This window comes from Salminus brasiliensis, chromosome 2, assembly GCF_030463535.1.
Source record: "Salminus brasiliensis chromosome 2, fSalBra1.hap2, whole genome shotgun sequence".
NCBI lineage: Eukaryota > Metazoa > Chordata > Actinopteri > Characiformes > Bryconidae > Salminus > Salminus brasiliensis.
The window spans coordinates 18,208,753-18,229,677 of NC_132879.1; the positions used below are offsets into that span (position 1 = coordinate 18,208,753).

The window sequence follows — 20,925 nt, forward strand, 5'->3', positions numbered from 1 at the left end:
TATATATAAAGGGACAAAAGTAATGGGACACATACTCACTCATTCTTTCTTCTGAAATGATTTTTTTGATATCAAAAAAGAGTTTATCCCATTTTTTGTGCATATTAACTGTCTCTACTGTCCAGGGAAGGCTTCTACAAGCTTTTAAACATTGCTGAGAGGAATTTATTGCTTTCAGCAACAAGAGCGTTAGTGAGGTCAGAATGTTAGATAATCACCACTCCACCTCATCCACCAACTCCCCAACTCAGATGGCGTATTGGGTGGAGCACCATCATTCTAGAGAATACAGTTCCACTGCTCTACAGCTCAATGCTAGCCCACGCCTGGCATTAGGCATGGTGTCAATAGGTTCATATGTATCTGCTCCAGAGCAGATACTATATTGCCAAAAAGTATTCGCTCGCCTGCCTTCGCATGCAGATGAACTTGAGTGACATCACATTCTTAATCCATAGAGTTTAATATGATGTCGGGCCACCCTTTGCAGCCATAACAGCTTCATCTCTTCTGTTAAGGCTTTCTACAAGGTTTAGGAGTGTGTTTATGGGAATTTTTGACCATTCTTCCAGAAGAGCATTAGTAAGGTCAGACACTGATGTTGGACGAGAAGACCTGGCTCGCAGTATCTGCTCTAATTCATCCCAAAGGTGTTTTATCAGGTTGAGGTCAGGACTCTGTGCAGGCCAGTCAAGTTCTCCTACACCAAACTCGCTCATCTATGTCTTAATGGACCTTGCTTTGTGTACTGGTGCGCAGTCATGTTGGGACAGGAAGGGGTCATCAAGTTGGGAGCATAAAATTTACCAAAATCTCTTGGTTTGCTGAAGCATTAAGAATTCCTTTCACTGGAACTAAGGGGGCGAACCCAATTCCTGAAAAACAACCCCACACCATAATCCCCCCTCCACCAAACTTTACACTTGGCACAGTGCAGTCAGACAAGTACTGTTCTCCTGGCAACCGCCAAACCCAGACTCTTTAGTAGCAAGGAAATTTCACGACTGTACTTGTTGCACAGGTGGCATCCTATCACGGTACCACACTGGAATTCACTGTGCTCCTGAGAGTGACCCATTCTTTCACAAATGTTTGTAGAAGCAGTCTGCATGCTTTGGTGCTTGGTTTCATACACATGTGGCCATGGAATTTAAAGGAACACCTGCATTCAAGGGTTTGGATGGGTGAGTGAATACTTTTGGTAACATAGTGTATATATCATGCTTGAAATTGGCTTTATTTTAATGTTAATATATATGTATTCTCTCGCTGCATAATGCAAACATTCATCCCACATCTGTTCTGACAGCCTCCCTATTCTTCCAAACAAAAGAAAGAGATGATTTGAGGAGGTGTATGTGAGAGCAGCTGCGATTGTTTGACGGGCCGATAATAGAGTTAGTGTACTGCTCCTGCTGATGCAGGTAAATCTCGAGTCCGATGTGGGAACAAAAAATGAAAAGGTGTGTAAGTCTGACAGCTCATTTGCAAAGTGTGTGTGTGTGTGTGTGTGTGGCTGAGCATGATGGGCAAACAGTAGTCTGAGTCAGAGGAAAAAAAATCTGCTCTGAGTCAAAGTTCCTGCAGACTGTCTTTCGCTGTGACGTTTTGGGAGGCCGTGAGTGATTTGACGAGGGTGCAAAGTTGCAGGCGACAGCAAAGTTGAAATGATTAGAGCAGCAACTTGATAGGCTTTTTCCGGCACTCTGCAGAGCAATAAAAATCATGGTTATTCTATATTAATTAGACTAGGGGGTTGTGATGACTCCTGAAATGGCTGGCCCTGCAATGTTAGTGTTCACAAATCTCGCTCAGAGTAAATTCCTAGTACAAAGGCTTGTAATTGCTTGCTGCTGTTGTCACTGCGAATGTTACCACTGCCACACCACATAACTGCTCACAGGGCTTTAGGCCCACTACAGGACTGGCTGGATTAGCTTCTATTGTCCGCTAAGAAGCTTCTGGTCTTTGATACAGCTTCAAATTCTTGTGACAAGCTTACACTTCTTCTGTCTGGTTTCCAGCATGGTGTTAGACAGTGCTGAACTTGTAAATTAGGTTTTGGAACAATCAGTAGCCTACAGACAGATTCAGCAGGGTAGCGAGTGTGGGGGAAGTCACAAACACATAGAAAGTGTTCAAAAAGTTGCATTAGACATGCAGTTCAGTTTTAGGTTTCCTGGTAACGCTGAATATTAGAATTAATAAAAGAGCATAGATGAGGGGATTCTTATGTAACTAACATTCTCATATATATATATATATATATATATAATGAAAACATTATGTATCAGTGACTAGCTGCCAGTGAGGGTAAAAATTAGTGTTGACCTCACATTTAACTATCGGCAACGTCCCAAAACAGCGCATCACGGCAGGTGAAAGCTAAGTGTAGACATATAGAGCAAATGGCTGAACAACATTCAACTTGTTTTCTTTAATATGGTCAATTTACTATGGCCATGGTCAATTATTTTCCAGGCTCGCCAGCTGGATAAGTAGTAGCCTACTACAGTCTAGCACAGTTCAGCTCAGTCCCCTCAGTCAGGAATCTCCAAGTTGCCAAGTATCATAAGCCAGTTGACTGGTACATTTTTACTACCTCTTTAGAGCAGGGGTGGGCAACAGGAGCCAGAGTCCAGCACAGTTTGCTAATTTCCCTGCTCTAACAGACCTACTTAACATGGCAACTAACAGGTGAGTTGAATCAGATGTGCTTTAGCAGGAAGGACAAAACGCAATGTAGGAATCTGGCCCTCCAGGACTGGAATTGCCTACCCCTGCTTTACAGAATGACTAAAGTAAACACAAAAAAGCCAATTTACAACCCTGTTATTTCGCAGAAGAATAAAGCATGCTGTTTTTCCCCATTTTCCATTTTCCAAAATGGCATAGCCTAGTTTAGCACTGTAACAAGAACTTTGCAATTATGATAAAAAATGATCTCAGTGGATATTGTTGCTTTTCTCTCTGTCCTCTCTGCCTTTTGCCCTTTTCCAGTGGATCTAGTGTTAGCTTTTGTCCTTTGTTTTTAGCATTGCTTACATTTTCTCCTGAAGTAACTGTTACATTTAGTTTTGATAGGCTTTCACTAGTATGGTGGGTGAGGTTAGATTTTGGGGTATATAAGCACTCTGTTGGGAATATAGGCTTTTTATTATAGATTTTAGATTGTAAATGGTTTTAAATAAACATATTTTCAAATGGGTCAATATATTTGCTTAAAAAAAAACCATACAGAATTAACAGTCACCAAAATAATCTGGGAGGTGCTGAAAGTCAACCTGGCAGCAGACCCTTTATGTGAAAAGAAGGTCAAAACCTATGTGAATCACCTGTGCAAGGACATTCTAGGTTTCTGTATGCTAATATCTGTTCACAGTCTTATGACACTTTACATAAGGTATGAAAACTGCTGTATCTAGCAGTAGCTGTGCTCCCGTTATGTTATCCGCACTGCATAACAAGCTGCTGCTACAGATTGTGCTGAAGGGAATGTGCAAAGAGATATCATGACAAAGAGGTAGGAAGTAAACCACAGTGATGGACGTCTAGCCTATATTTTTCTATGTATTAAAGTGCAGTAGTGATTCCTAGTTGACATGCACTCTTAAAAGCATCTTTTTATCTGACCCCCCAGAGTTTCTTTAGAGTCCAAGCCTTCGCTGAAATGAAATGCGCTAGTCACAGAGCAGATATCAACTGCAAAGCTCAACACTATCTTTTTTTATTTGTGAGAAATCTGACACCTGCAGTTCAGTCAACATTAAACAGTCTCGCATCAAGCTATTGTGCGGTGCCCCTCTCCATCCACTCCCCTCCCCCCTCCGAAGTGAAGGACTGGGGAATTTGAAATCCAGGCCAGTGTGACTTTGCAGTACTGCAGAGCTGTGTAGTTAAGCTGAACTTGAAGCGACCCCATGGGGAGAGGAGAGAATGAAACACTGAAATGAAGACAGCCCCCTGGAGTTGGAGACTACAAGGTGGTGCTTAGCGCTGCTCCCAGACCTCTCCACCTCTGACATGCTGCCAGAAACAGTCCAGACAGAACCACATGGGGGATGGAGAGGTGTAAACTGGTAATGCTAAAACAAACCAAATATGGATAAAGGCTCTCCTCTGAATCACAGCCCTCAGCTGAAGTACTTGACTAGGCAGAGCCCAAGAAGGCCCTGTTTACAAGCAGTGCCGCTGTGCAGATCATGCCATCCACATTCAGCACCTGTCCAAATGTTTGTAGACACCTGCTAATCAAACGTTTCTTTAAAAAAGCAAGGGTATTAATAGAATGTCTTTACTAATTAGAAGTCATTTGCTACAGGTTTCTAGCATGTCTAGATTTGTTAACGTTGCTGTGAAGATTGCTGGTACTGTTCGGGCTCCATTTGTTCTGGATCACAAACGCCACTCCAGCGTACCTCGTAGGAACTGTATGGAGCTCCATCACTGCAAAGAACACAGTTCCACTGTCAGTGGTTAGTTAGTACCCGTCTAGCCAATGCTTGGCATTAGTTCCAACATTACATTGTACTGATAATGCTTTGATGAAATCACTCATGTGGACTCCTGTCATGATTTATGACTACTTTTTTATCTTCCAATACCTGCAAAAAAAAAAAAAACTGACCTCTTTCTGAAGACTCAATTTGATATGCCACGAGAGCCAGTTATTAATAATAACTGCAATAAGCAATTCTTCTGCACAGCAAGGTTAGTTATAGGCTATGGCCAATTGTGTGGTCAAATGTGTGTATTACTGTTGTACAATGACTGAATTTCAGAACCATTCATTTTATTATCAGCTCATGCTGAACTCCTTACCTCCCATGTTCTCATATCCAACATCCTGTACACTCCTAAAAGAGGTTCTTCAACTCAACGAACCATTTTGATGCTTAAACTGATCTTAGCCTGGTAAAGCTATCTTTGGACTGGTCGAAATCTTTTAGTAGCTGATTCTATATAGCACCAAAAGGAAACCACTATTGTTAAAAAACCTTTTTCAGTACTATGTAGCACCCGTTTTGCTTAGAGTGCATATGAAACACAAACAGCAGTCTACCATCTATTTGTGTACCAACCTTTGATAGACATTTTACATCCATCACTGGCTTTTCTCATGGATCCTCAGACTTGGTTCCTCATACTGTTTTACACTGGTCTCAAACCACCAGTTTCTGGAGTTTCTCCTCCAGCTTGCTCATTAAGAGTCTGTACCTGCATTTAGGACAGTATGTGTTTTTAAAAGTGCTATATGAATAAGACTGAACTGAATCGTGCCACTATACACCCTAGTGCCTCAACATTACCTTCATTTAAAGGATAAAGGATAAAAGGATAAAGGTGCACGTATTCGTCACTGTACAGTGTGGACTGTACAGCGAAATGTGTCCTCCGCATTTAACCCATCTGGTAGTGAACACACTCACACACACACACGTGTTAGGGGCAGTGAGTACACACACACACCCAGAGCGGTGGGCAGCCAACTCCAGCGCCCGGGGAGCAGAGAGGGTAAAATATATAGCACATAACTTCAGCTTTGTGTGTAAAGACACGTTTCAAGTGAACATGAGAAGAAAGGCTATAGCTTACTGAGGTCAAAGTGCAGGTCTGCACTGCAGTCAGACCTTGAGGTGCTCTGCTGAGACAGTCACCCTTTTGCTAAAGGGCATGACCTTTCTCATGGTCTTTATGGGTACAGTTAGGCAGCTTGTGAGAAAGACTAAAGGACCTGTACAGACCTGTTACACATGTAAAAAGCCATAGAGTTACAATTTTAAATTCATTTTAAATAAAACAATGTTATTGAATAATTATACTGTCTTCAGCCATCCATTTGGCAAGATGTATAAAATCAATTATGTAGAATTCTGAGCACCAGAGAAGGGCTCATCCCCACAGTCATGTATAGATATTCAAGTGACATAAAACATGTTTTTGTTCCAATTATGCTGCAATAAAGTATATGTAACTACCAACTATATTATATAAATTACACTAAATAACAAAATAATGGCAAATAAATGTTATCAAATACATAATGTTAATCATAGATCTTCAGGAAATAGGTCAGTTCAGAGTCATCAGAATGACACTGAAATGACCTATTTCCTGAAGATCTATGAAGATAAATGAATCAGATAAAAATGTCAGTTATCATTTGAGCATTTATCTCATGACAAGCTGTGATTGGCAGTCAAGGTTATTTCACCATCATGTTTTTGAATGCTTTCAAAGTTTAAATATTAGTACAGTGTTGTTTAAATTTGTTTTTAAATTTATTTGCATTATAATTATTACAATAATTTATTTGCATTATTTGAGCAGTTGTTTTGAGCAGTTGTTTTTGAGCAGTTGTCATTTCTGCAAATAATATAGCAATATTTTTATTTGGAATTATTTTTATTTATATATTTTCATTTGGAAATGTTGTCCGTGGTTTATAAAATGTTAATTTCTGTAAACACATTGCCTATAAATTGTAAACTGATAATGTAGGGTGGTCTCTTACTTTTTTACTGAGGTGTAAAAAAAATAAAATAATAATAATAATTAATATACACATACACACACACACACACATTACTTTAAAAACTGTCACTGGTGTTACCTTACTTATCTTTAAATATTACAAATATTACGCTGCTTTAAATGTGAGATTCCAGTGAGTTATGTATTAACGTGCTCTAAATGTAAAGGTAAAAAAAATCCATTTTCAGACATTGTGCCATTCCAAAACCTGTGGTGAAATGTGAAAGCTCGTAAAGCACTGCTGATCATAGATCTAGACTTCCTTTGTGTGCATCTGAAACTGTTCACAGTGCTGAGCCTTACAGAAACACCAAGTGCTTGTCTTGACCGTACTCATCTCGTGAGTGTGAGGACAGCAGTATGGAAAGGTGACCTTTTCACTTACGACCACAACAAAAGCCCATTGAGGGATCAGCTGAAGGAAGGAGCTCTTTGATGATTGATTGCGATCTTGCTTCTTCGGCTGGATCGCTTACTGTAAAAGAACACCGGCTTCAATGCAGAGCAGCTTTCTACCAGGGGACTGAAAGATAATAGCTCTGAATGTGTGTGTGTGTGTGTGTGTAATCACACACTGGTAAAAATAAAAGTGCTTCATACAGTTCTTTAAATCATACCATAGAAGAACCACTTTTGGTTCCATAAAGTGTGAAGAGACTTGAAATTTAAAAGGTTTTTCACTCTCACATATCTCTATTATAAACCTTGGTTCTTACACAATATGGACAAAAGTATTGGGACACCTACTCATTCATCATTTTTTTTTCTGAAATCAAGGGTATTAAAATAGTGTATCCCGCTTTTGTTGTCGCTACAGTCCAGGGAAGGCTTTCTACTAGATTTCGAAGCATTGCTGTGAGAATTTGATTGCATTCAGCGACAAGAGCATTAGTGAGGTCAGGATGTTTTGTGATCACCACCCCACCTCATACCCAACTCTCCAACTCATCCCAAAAGTATTAGATGGAGCACCAAGCATCACTCCACAGATCAACTCTGGGGGGCTTTTTACCCCTCTAGCCCACGCCTGGCATTAGGCATGGAGCCACTAGGCTCATTTTTATCTGCTCCAGAGAGTCCTATTCTATGGGCAATACTTTTCTACAAGGACTAGACAACCTATATGTGTGCATTTGCACATCTGAGAGGCAGAGACTGGAGTGAGTATTGAACTCACAACCCCAGACCTCTTGAGCTACGTGGCAAACATACATCCCATGCAGCCCTAAATAAATACTTTATTAATAAAAATAATCACAACAAATCATAAATATGCAACTCTTTGTACGATGGCCCATATAATTGTGCATATTTGGGAATTGTGGGACAATGCGGATATCCAATATTATTTCTGTACATTTCTAAAACACAAATATTTGGATGGACTACCTAGCATTGTGGAGACTATTTGCAGAGCACAGTGAGCCAGCACTGCTTGAACCATCTGCTCTTCTGGAGTTCAAATATCGTAAAATCCATGCGTCTGCCTGATGCAGATAACTTTTCATTATCTATCATCATCTGCTCAGAATGATCTGCTTCCCATATCACTGTCCACAAACACTATAGTAGTTTTTTAATAACTCAGCACATTAATTGACGTGTGTGGTCACATGTGAGCGTATACTGAGCCTTTTACAACAGCAGTTAAACATGGTTAAGCCAATCAGATTTTAGCACCAGAGCAATCCTTTTTACAACAGACAATACACTGTGAAATGAGTTACGACACAAATTGCACAGCGTGGTGTATAGCAGCCATATCATCCCGCTGCACAATAGCAGGCAGTAGCGGTTCAGTGCAGTAGGTGTGAAAGTAGTCTGGCGCTGTTCAGGGCCAACACAATCCTGAGGGAAGAATGGCTCTGGCTCACGGCCAAACACCTCATTTGCATAGAGCAGAGTGCCTGTGACGTGGCAAGATCCAGAGAAACACAAACGACATTAACCCGAGGGTTAAAAGAGCCTCTCTCTCTGTCTCACACAGACACTTGCACCAGATACACCGGTGTCAACCTCCATGTTTTGACATGACTCACCTTCCTTGTAAATCTATGCGTCAAAAAATGAAGGAATGATGTAAAAAAAAAAAAACACAGCATTTTAAAGCAGCATCACATAGCATTTTTACCATAAAAAACAGCTTCAGTAAAGTCATGGCTGTTATTTAACATATCTTTTCATTGTCTTCCACACTCAGGCTGCCAGGAACGACTGTGATTCAACGCTGTAAACCTTGATCATCTCTCACACTTTGGGTGCTGGGTCTGCTCCTGGGATTGCTCTCTCACTGACGATGCCGGATATCACTCAAGTACATCTAAATGTTATCCTAAGCTTTATCAACACCTTGGAGGTTTTCAAATTGTGCTAGCATGGATATCCCAAGGATTGATTAACAGCTTAGAGGTTTCTAGCTCTTCCTCATTTGAAATGACTCCAAGACATGTTATTCTAAGCTTTAATCAACCCCTGGAGGTTTTACAATTTTGCTAGCATGGATTTCCCAAGGATCAACACCTGGAGGTTTAAACATTTTGTAGTACGGATTTCCCGAGGATCAACTCCTAAAGGTTTTTACATTTTCCTAGCACAAACACACCAAGGATCAACTCCTTAAGTTTAAGTAAAGTAAAATTTTTGCTAGCATGCATTTCCCAAGGATCAACTCCTGGAGGTTTTCAGACTTTTGTTAGATAGATAGATAGATAGATAGATAGATCACTTTATTTATCCCATGGGGAAAGTCAGTTTTTACAGCAGCAAAATCAAACAAGAGAGCAGCATAATGGCATAAAGGCACTTAAAATAGTAGTAAGAAGTGGCAAATAGGAAACAGTAAACCTGACTATAAATACAGCTATATTAATAAATACAGCTATAATATACATAATATAACCCAATTATATAATAAGAAGTACTAGAAAAAGTGATTGCAGTGCAGTAATTACATTAATATAATGTATGCTGATGCTGCCTCCCCAGCAGATTGCAGCAAAGAAGACAGCACTAGCAACAACAGACTGGTAGAAGGTCTCCAGCATATTGCTGCACACGTTAAAGGACCTGAGCTTCCTCAGAAAGTAGAGTCTGCTCATCCCTGTACACAGCCTCTGTGTTGGCCTTCCAGTCCAGTTTGCTGTCCAGGACGACACCCAGGTATTTATAGGTGTCTACCCGCTCCACATCCTGACCCGTGATGGTAATGGGACCGGTCGTGGTCCTCTTCCTCCTGAAGTCCACCACCATTTCCTTGGTTTTGGCCACATTGAGAATCAGGTGATTCCTCTCACTCCACACATCAAAGCTGTTAACCAGGTCCCTGTATTCTCCATCCTCATCATCCCTGATGCATCCGACTACCACAGAGTCATCAGAGAATTTCTGAAGGTGGCAGAGTTCTGACCTGTACTGGAAGTCAGTGGTGTACAGGGTAAAGAGGAAGGGTTCTCTGTGGTGCGCCAGTGCTGCTGACTAAGCACTCAGACCGGTTGGATCCCAGCTGCACATACTGGGGTCTGTCAGACAGGTAGTCCATGACCCAGGCAACAGTGGACCTGTCCACCTGCATTCTGTCCATCTTTCCCCCCAGCATCAGAGGTTGGATGGTGTTAAATGCATGTGAGAAATCAAAGAAAGTGATTCTCACTGAGGAGTTGTTGTGGTCCAGATGGGCGTGCACCTTCTGCAGTAAATAGATGACAGCATCATCCACTCCGACCTGCTGCTGGTAAGCGAACTGGAGGGGGTCCAGGAAAGGGCTGAGGACTGAGGTGTGTCAACATAATCCTTTCCAGGATCTTCATGACGTGTGATGTGAGGGCCACAGGTCTATAGTCGTTCAGTGAGGAGGTGGTAGACTTCTTTGGAACAGGAACCAGGCATGATGTTTTCCACAGCACTGGCACCTTCTCCTGTTTAAGGCTCAGGTTGAAGAGGTGCTGTAGGATTCCACATAGCTGGGTAGCACAGACCTTTAGTACCCTTGTGCTGATCCCATCAGGTCCTGAAGCTTTTCCCAGTTTCAGCTTCTCCAACTGTCTCTTCACCTGGCCAGTTGTCACTTCTAAGTGGGTGGGTGATTGCTGTGATTTCTCAGACAATGTTTGTGTTTGTGGGGTGAGGGGGGGTAGACGTGAGTGAGCAAGGAGTGGCGGTTAACGTGGACACCCCAATGACCTACTCTTTAGGTTTAAACATTTTGCTAAACAGATTTTCCAAGGATTAACACCTGGAGGTTTAAACATTTTGTAGTACCGATTTGAATCAAGAACAAGAATCACCTCCTAGAAGTTTTTACATTTTTGCTAGCACGAATATCCCAAGGATCAACTCCTGGAGGTTTTACATTCTTGCTAGCATGGATATTCTAAAGATTGATGAAGTCCTTAGAAGCTAACACTTTTCATGTTTTTAAATACCTAATTTTTCTTAAAGATTAAAAGAAAGATTTCTTGTCTTTGTATTTTTCTGTTTGTAAAAAGTGCTTTGATTGCCACTGTGTATGAGAGGTGCTATACAAATAAACTTGCCTTGTCCTGCCTCGCTTTCAAAATCATGTTGATGCTTCACTGACCTGTAATAGGCAGAATAGCATCTGATCTGTTGCTACTCTGGGCTCGGCGTGCTGCTTAAGGCACTATGTAACTCTGGTGAAGCGGGCAGGAAAACGCTTTGTGTAAAATCCTGTAAGATTTCTTTCTTAGGAGTGAATTTCATGCGCTGGAAAATGACAAACGAAATTGCTTTCTGCTTTACTTCCTAATGAAGGCAACTGGAAAAATGCTGCACCCCACCGGTTCAGTTATAGAAATCCGAATGTGTGCGTGCCCGTAATTTTCCTGCTCAACTGAAATCCACCGGGATTGTAAATGAGGCTGCTTATTATTGTGACGGCCGCCCGGCTTCTGTTATTGCTTATTGCCACCACAGCATGTGGTGAAAATGCCTTGACGGTACCGTACACCTTCATGCTAAATGGAAATCCTCAGTTTCTGCATTGTAACCTCTGAAAGACTGAAATTTGCACTTCGGGAACATAAGCAGTGAAGCACTGCTCTGTGCGCATGACCTTCCAGCTCCAGCACTGCTTTAGCAGCGTGTAAGAGGAGATGTTTTTCTTGCCTTTGAGCTTGAGTCACACTCACTCATATGACCTTTTCCCATAGGCTCCTTTTCTTTGAGGAAGCAACCTGCCACTCCAGCACTGCCTCAAATGTGCCCGTGCCTTCACACTCCTTTTGTCACTTCACAGCTCAGATACGCTTTGGGTAGGTGGGAGGAGTTTTTTTTTTTGTTCCTTCAAGGTGACATAGGACCACTGTTGCCTGGTTAGTTTCTGTAGAACTGTCTCCTTTATATATCAAAACACAAATTTGATCTACAGTTAAAGGGAACAGACAACTCGTGTCTGGTTTTGATCAAATTCTATCTTTAGTTTAGTCTGTTTTTACAGGTGTAAGCACTCAGGTGCAAACCAAAACTAGTGAAGCATGGTGGACCGAAGCTTATGGGTCTTGGTATCTTCCATGTGAAACCCAGTTCATTTGCATTGCATTTAGATTTATGGGATTTAGGAGATGCTCTTATTAGGAGTGACTAAGGGAAATGCTTTGCTGTCCACTCCAAAGCCAGTGTGAATGTGCTACAGTCCATGGATGTCTTTAACCATGTGTTTACACAAGCAGACGAAAGAGCAACAAGCAACAAGAAAATCAAACTGAGGTTTTCACAACTTGAATTATGACGAGGTGAAGTGACATTATAAACAAATTCATCAGACCAATGATAGACACAGGGGATCCGAGTACCCCAGCTTCTGCTCTCTGATCTAACAGTGTGATGCTAAACATGGAAGAGAGGCTTTTAACCACCTTTTCCCCCTCATGTTATATGATGCATCTGCAGATATGCACATATACAGGGGAAAATACACATATTCTATAATAATTTTTCCTAATAAATAGCAAAACAATAGTATTTCTTTTGGTTATTACATTTTCTTGTCGAAAGCTGGGCCTTGTACACGTCCACATGCAACAATGCGAGCAGGCAAGAAACACACCCACAAGAGACGAACTTGGGGTGAAGTTAAATCCTGCCAAATGCAAAACTCATAATTATGAGTCACTCACTTATACTCAATAAGTGCAATCAGTCTTTAATGAGTGCAAGATTAATCCTAAATTAAGTGCTGTTTAATAAGATAGGTCTTTAGTTGGCATAGGAAGACAAGTGACACCCAGGGGAAGTTCGTCCTGCCACCTCAGTTCCAAGGAAATATTTTTACTGTATCGCCCAGCCCTACTAGTGGGAATGTATGTTTACGATGGTCTACACCAAGTCTGTGAATTCAACTGCAGAGCGTTTCTCTGTAATATTACTCTATCACATCAGTCCACATGCTTCTTTCACTTAAGATGCCAGTTCTATGTCTCCCAGCTCATTAACAAATGCACATTTTCATGCAACATAATAGGATGATATAGCTTATGAAGAAGATATTTAACAGATTCATTTGTAGTTATTTGAGGGATTGTTTCTGTACACCTTCATTATGGCGGTACCTTATTTTCATACCCTTTTGGACATCAGTCTAACTGTGTCCTTTGTCCATTCAGATTGTTTTGCACTCTGCTACAACTGACTGGTGTGCTCGCTTGTTAATTTGTGCAGTAAACCCTGTCATGTGGCATCTGTGATGTCTCGGGCTAAGATCACTGCAAACCAGGGATGGTCATAATACTCTGATATGACTGTGACAGTGGGCAAAGGGGTTGGAAAGGACGTATAAAAGTGAGATGAATAAAGCATGCTTACCTGTGATAATGTAAGACAATGCTAGCTTGTTACCTCCTGCAGACTGTGGCTCTCCTCTGGATTACAAAAGACGGAAGCTGTGGCCTGTTTTTACTAGTTCTAGCTGAGTAGGTCCAGCAGATGTATTTACTTCACAAACCCAGAACAAAGCTTCTACATCTGAATTTGTACTGGACTGCATGACAAATACTCATGTCTAAACCAGGTTTGCCACGTGTCTGGTTTTGGACTGTTGTCTGGTGTCGGGTTGTTACTGCCGACTTGACCTGAAAACGTCCGGTTGAGTGTCACTCCAGAGACTTTCCATTTGTTGAAGTAGATAAAGTGTCATTCTAGTCCATTGCACCTCTCTCTCAGTCTCTCCCTCTCTCTCGCACACACATTTATTATATTATAATAATGAAGTGTTCAAGGTGTTCAATGCTCTGAATAACCCTTTTAATGGCACATTCATTACATATCCCTAATGCTAATAATGAGTATAAAACACTAATCATATGATCACAGTCGGGGGAGGTATGAGCAGTGTGATGTTACAGGGTATAGTCAACCGAACCAAAAAAAAAAAAAAAAAAAAAAAACTAATGCAAACAAATTAGACATGAAAACAGCCTTAGAGCCATGGTGCACATGCAGTTAACCACCCTGTGCATGTGCGTTAAGAGGCTATGTGAGCAGCACTGATCACATATTTGTATGTGATCCTTTTGTCTATATGTAGAAGATTAAAAGCTATATCCACTAGTTGGTGGGTCATGATAAATCCTCTACCTGCACAAGAATATGCAATCTGCAGAGGTATCTGTAGTGGGGGGAAATGGACTGTGCAAGATGAACATAAATGAGGAGGAAATACACAATTTACAAACTAATTTAAACAGAGAGAATTATTACATGTAAAGGGCTGAAGTTGGACACAGAGTTTGTGATTTTCCTCCTGGACTGTTAATGCAGTGTGTAGTGTTAAACTGTAACAAATGGAGTATCAGTGTAAAATCAATGATAGTTTTACATTTTAAATTTTAAAGTGTTGGATTTAACAAATTCACTGCATAGATAAACCTTTATCATTATGAGAGCTAAGTGCAGTAAAGCTTTGGGTGAACCTCCTTCAGATAAATATATGTAATACTGGTCAACTGCAGTTAACAGTGCTAACATGTTCAAAATTCTTTATGGTGATGGACTGAAGGAATTCATACCACCACATGGCAATAAGGTGGTTAGTGAGCTACTGCACCAGGTGAAGGACTGGGGTTCAACTCCTGATCTAGCTGACTATGCAGCTCTACACCAATAACAGTCCTTGGGCAAGACTCCTAACACTACTTTGGCCTACCTGTAAATCGAGTAACCATTTAAGTCGCTCTGGATAAATGCCATGCGTTTAAATGTAAATGTAAGAAGAAGAAAAAATAAGCTAATGCTAAATTCATGCATATCATGGTTAAAATGCTGATTCCATCACAGCCTCCTCAGACACAGGAGGTTGATGCCCACAATGGCAAACGCCCCTGCTTATAGAAAGACGAATTTGTGGAGAATGTGAATAGGGCGATCAGTGATCAGACAGTAATGCTCTCTGCTTTGTGTTAATGGGTGGGAACGGAAGGTGTAACCACAGAGTTACAAAAAAAAAAGTTCCAGTGTCGTCGTCTTCACTTTGTGCATGCATTTCTTCACCTTGTCACTCAACAAGAAAGAACCCTGTTCCTCTCCACCAATCTCAGCCCTCGCGGCCAGTTTGAGGAATAACGTGACCATTGTAGGCCCTGAAGTAAAAAACTATAATGTGGCATTCGGGAGCAGCCACAATTCCTTATTAACCCTCAGTGAAATCTCTCCTTGTGAAGCTCTGCTGCGTTTTAATTTACAGTCCAACACACTGCGGTGAGGGTGTACATTTATTTTCCATAGACATCTCCGAGTTAATATAGGATTAGTGGAGCAATTTGCACTTGAATGATTCCACAGGCAAAGAGTAGGGAGAAAGAGAGAGAAACTCTTGGCTTTTGTGAAGAGAGTGATTTGGCGGACACTCAAAGGCTAGTGCAGCCAGAAGCGGAGGTCTCTCGGATATGATTGAGGTCAGTTTGGGGCAGTTAGAGAAAAGAGCCGAACCACAGAGAGGGTTCAGAAGCACTTAATGAGAAACAGGATCCTTTATGAGGGAGAGACACACAAAAGCCACTGTCAGACAGCACTCAGCACTCAGGATCCGCCTCGCCCTGTAGCGCTGCACTAACTGACATGGGAAAGAGTGCAGCCTACTCACCTTCTGTATCTTTTCCCTTTAGCATTACATGCCACACTCACTTAGTCCCATTCAGCATGGCTTGTCCTTCATTCGGCTTGTCGACACGGTAATTCTACAAAACATCGTAATCCACTTGCTTTACATTCTGATATAATACTGATACAGCTGTGCTATTGTGGCCCGATCTTAAAAGCCACACTGAGATTTTTGCATATGCTTTGTTTAGCTCTATAAAATACAGACCTTTGTTCAGTGTGGTACAATTATTTTCCCTTGACGTGCTCCAACAGTTCAGAGCAACACTCTGAATACTCTATCATTCACATATGAGAGATTTTGTATTTTTTTTATAATAATAATAAAGGGTAAGCAGTGGGCTTAGCTTTAAAACTTGTGTCTTTATTTTCACAAGGACTGGTTCTTGCACTCAGAGCAGGTCGCTGAGGTCGCTGCTACAGCCTGTAGCGTGTTAATGTTAGCATGTTGCATGTGTTTCGGGACACTCATACTCTACAACTGTCCAACAACGCCGACACACTGTCCTCTTCTGCGCCAACATAATTTTATGAGTTGGAATAAGATGAAAAAAAGCAAGAAATGTCAGAAATACTTGTTCATTTTCAGTCGTTTCGCTGTAAACAGAACAGCGAGAGACATAGACTAATAAAAAAAGGAAAAATGCCTGGAAGTTTATAAGCCTTTTTTTTCATAAGGCAACAGGAGAGGAAGAGAGAGAGGTGGAGAAACAGAGAGGGCTGGGGAAGACAACAAAACTATGCTTACCACAGCAATACTCCTAAATTCACTACAGTTCCCACAATACCATGAAAATTCTAAGATTACTTGCAAAAAGTTTACAGCTTTTGGTTTGTAAAATTTGGTTCCACTTTACAATCATAACTAGTCCAAACTTTGTCCACAGCGTGGACGCGTCCAGTAGCTTATACACATGAACATGGTTCGGCACAAAACGCTAACAAGACTGAGCCCAGTTTTCTCAGAAGGGTTAGCTAACTGTACTTCTGTTTGGTGGAAGGGCTTAATGATGTAGGGATCCGCTGACTGGCTCCACATTTGAGTCACAAGATTCAGGGTCTTTATATTTGGAGACTATTTTCTGCATCAGCGCGGAACACTATGGCAGGGCCTAAATAACCATTTGGCCTTGCAGTGGAAAAGAGGCTAAAGACTGTAGCTTATTACTCAATGTGTTTTCTAAAAATTCTAAAATTTCAGAAACTACACTTTCAACAGAATGTCTTGCATGTTCCAATGACCTGCTGTTGTTATTGCTGGTGGAAACGGTGATTTTTCATAAAGGCTTACATAGAGGCCTTCTATACAGGTAATGCAGCAGAGGTGGAGAATGAACCGAAGTGAACTGGAGCACCGTTACATGCAAACACGTGTAGCTAACCATATCTTGTGTCACTCTTGTCTCCAGCATGAGAGACAAATGAGGTTTGAAAAAGAAGAACCACTAATCAGAGTTGATCTCTTCAGTATGCAAAGATATGCCTTGCCAACAATTAGGCTGACCTGAAATCAAAAAAGGTTAACACAGGCTGTAACAAGTGTAATAATAATGTACTACAACAAGAAAAACAGAGACAGAGTCCCAAAGAAAGAGTCTGTGTGTGTGCGTGTGTGCGTGTGTGTGTGTGTGTGTGTGTGTGTGCTAAAGCGGCAACGCAGAGAAAGAGGAATGCTTCCCTACTCCTCACTCACTGAGCAAAACCGACACTCTTTAGCTCGGTATTGACTGAGTCTCCCAGCAAATACTTTTTACTGCAGGCAAAATGCAGTCCAGTCTTCACTCTGCCAATCATGTATCTGTCAGCTGGGAAATTATGCCGCTTTGCTCTCAGTGGTGTCGAAATCAGGAGGAAGCCTCTTCCAGTCTCAGCCCTAGAGCAGAAATACAATGATGCAATGGAACAGAACTCACTCGCTTGACACATTGGCCCATTACATTCACTTGCTGAAGTCTCCCTAACTGCATTAAATCATGTTCAATTACAAGAGCCACCTATGTGTGTTTTTTGTAAGCCACTCCTGTTCCAACAGAGGGACTGAGATACCTCAATAGCCACAAACCGTTTGCCTTTCATTTAAGCGATGCCGCGGGCGTCCTGAAATAATGCCACATGACTGGTAGAAAATAATTACAACGAAGTTTGACAATGCATTACTTACATTCGACATCACGGCGTGACCCCAGCATCAGTATTCATGATCTAGTCCTTAATCATTAATAAGCTCACTCCATCTCTTGTTTCGGATTGCGCTCAAGCCAAATGCAGCGAAAGCGTATTGCTAATTTGTGTGGAAATGCTTTTGTACGCTTTGTTTAGTCCTGTCTCTGCGTATATGGGAAACAGCACAACTGGAACACTAGAGGAGACAACACAACTTGAGAGCAAAATTCAGAAAGTGGGCTATGCAGTCAGAGCTAAAACAAGTGTTCCTTTGTGGTCGCAAATCGCGGTAAGCAAACCAAGTGATCCACCCAAGCAGGGGCCGCCAGCTCAGGCCTGGAGGGTCAGAGTGAACGAGCCTGGTGGCTTCCTTATTCCTGTACACACACACACACACACCTAAAAAAACACAGACATGTTTGGTGCTGATGTTTAATGCTGGCCCTGCTGTGGTAGACTAATTGTTCACAATTCCAGGGCTTGAATCCTCTTTGACAGTTTTGCCCCTGAAGGGCCTGAAGTCCAGCACTGTTTGGCAAGTTTCTTGATCTATCACACTCACTTAGCCTGCAATACTTGAGGGTTCCTTAGTGAAGCTGATGGATAAATGGGAAAACATGAAGACTCTGGTGGTTCTTTGGCTAGTTAAATGTTTTCTCTATGACTGAGAACCTCTATAAACCTACAGAAATTGTTCCATATAGCACCAAAAAGGACCAAGAACCCCTTTCTGGAACTACAGAGAACCCCTTTTGCTAATGAACTGATGAGCAGGAGGAAAATCTTCCCAGTATCTGTATCAGAACTGATGGTCCTGTTATTGGACCTCTTTTTGGTGCTGTAAAGGGGATTCTTTAAACAGTAGTTTCAAACCAGACCAGTCCTCTGGGACCCTCAGATGGTCCACACCACAGATGGTCCAGCCCATAGATGTTCTATTCCAACTCTCACCACATAGCAATACAACAAAATGTGAAGTGCCTGGAAATCTCTGGGGACCTACTGCTTTAAAGAACCCTACACCAGGTTTACTTTGTACAGAAGAACCATTTGACCATGCAACAATTTAGGTTGTGTCTATGCAGAACCTCTACAATCATTGAAGAACATTTAAGGACTACTTACAAACATTTAAGGCTGTTACAAACACCCATTATAACATCTTGGAAGGATTGTTTGTAATCTGACTGGTTTAATTAAGCGTTGCAGCAGAGAAAACACTGAGAACACTGAGACACACTGGACTAGACTCGAAACACAGTTCACACTAGCCCTTACCTTTGCCGTAATTGAAGTGCAGTTTGATGGCTTTGCCCTGGTTAATGTGCAGGTACGTGAACCACACGGCGAAGGTGAGCAGCACCAGCAACAGCAGCAGCTTGAACTGCTTCCTGATCTTCTTCAGGGGGAAGCGCAGCATCCTCACAGAGGATCAGGGGGGGCTCACCGAGGGCTCCTACACACAAAGCCCAGCTGGCGAAGGACACGCCGGTCTAGAAAACAGCATCGCTGCCCGCTGAGGATCACCTCAACTCAACAGGTCACAGGTCCGCGGTTAGTCTGCGCTTTGTCCCTACGGTTTCAGGCGCGCGCCGCTGCCACGGGGGTCTCACTTTCAGCGCTCAGAGTCATTATAGTGCTTGAATAGTCCGAGACCACGATGTCGAGTGCCCAGGCTCTCGCGCTTCAACGCGTAAAGCGCGTGAGCAGCGTCAGGGACCAGTGCGTAAAAACGCAGCCTCACCGGCAGCGCGCGTAAAGGCGAACAGAGCAGCAGTCCGTGGCTAATCTCGCCAAATCCGCTCTCAGTGTGGCCGATTACTCTGCCAGCAGCTCCGCCAGGGATCATCCCTCCCCCCTACTCCTCCTTCTCCTCCTCCTTCTTCTCCTCTCTCGCGCGGGGTTAGTGCGCTCCAGTGACAGGGTGACACCTTAAACTTCTCCCAGAGCCAGTCTCCATTTCACTTTCTGCTCTCTGGGAGGCTACATGACGCTGTAGACGCTCCGGCGTTGGTACATCTGAGCCGTATGTTCTCCCAAAACAGCATGACCTGACACTGGAGCAGCTATACACTAGACTTATCACCAGACTAATTGGGCATATTACGCGTAAAATCGCGTAATTAAGGTTGTCTTCGTTTTAAGCTGATATTACCAGCCAGCTGAGCATATATCAAGTGCATACGCTTCCATAAGCACTGGCTATGTCATATCTGAAGATGAGAATCGCTCAAGTGAGGATTAATGTACTTTTACAACGCGTTAAACAGGTGCCCTCGCCTGCGTAATTGCGTCGGACTGTATAAGTCGTTAGGAGCAAATTAAACACAATGTGAACCCGGATCAGATGCCAGATGAGTGCAAATCCGATCTTTCAGTCGATCTGAGCGTCAACACAAGTCTATACGTCTGTGCGTTTCGCGTGTGAGCCTATTTGCTTGACGTCTACAATCATTTCTAAATAGCAGGCTATGCACGCACGCACGCACGCACGCACGCCTCCCTGTTACACTCCCCCGTTAATGCACCCACCCAAACACGCTGCCACAAACAAACAATGCCAGTCTCCCAAGCTCGCTGCTGCTGCTGCTACTGCTGCTACAGCCCTGCTAGCTGCTCCTGCTCGCTCGCTCGCTCAGCGCAGCGTTGTGTTTTCATTCATCCCTCCACTAGCACCGCCCCTCCGCATCCTAATTCCACGCAGCTCAGCGTCTCAGAGGAGTACCTCCGCTTCGCCTGGTGGCTTTCGGAAAAGCTGGTTTACTGTGGATCCCACAGTATCCGTGAATCCGTGCAGTCTTCACTCCGCTCCGGTAATCGGTCCCACTCTCGTCCCCTCTGCTCGTCGAAAGAGCATCCATGACGCTGCCGAGCAACCGAACTTGGGAGGGACCTAAATGTGCAGTTCCCTCTTCCGACCAGCAAGGGGCGCACTAAGCATCGCAGCGTCGCAGCACTGGCGCTGTTGTTTGTTTTCTTTTTAACCCACCCGTTGTCCGACAATCCCCGCCTCTTGCGCACGGATTGGCTAGAAAGCAGCTGCGCTCCTTCTAGGATTGGCTGGGAGCGAACAACCTGCACCTGTGCGACATTTGGCTCGCTGTGTGACATTTTGCC

At 42.6% G+C, this 20,925-nt stretch overlaps 1 protein-coding gene across 1 annotated transcript in view; it reads right to left on the reverse strand.

Annotated features, from left to right (window-relative positions):
* The window catches only part of b4galnt4a (beta-1,4-N-acetyl-galactosaminyl transferase 4a), a 193,731-nt gene extending 173,041 nt beyond the window's left edge, over positions 1-20,690 (reverse strand). Inside the window, exon 1 of the mRNA XM_072669148.1 lies at positions 19,087-20,690. Coding sequence (XP_072525249.1) covers positions 19,087-19,228 — 142 coding nt within the window. The 5' untranslated portion in view covers positions 19,229-20,690. The remainder of the gene's footprint in view (positions 1-19,086) is intronic.
* Positions 20,691-20,925: the final 235 nt, after the last annotated feature.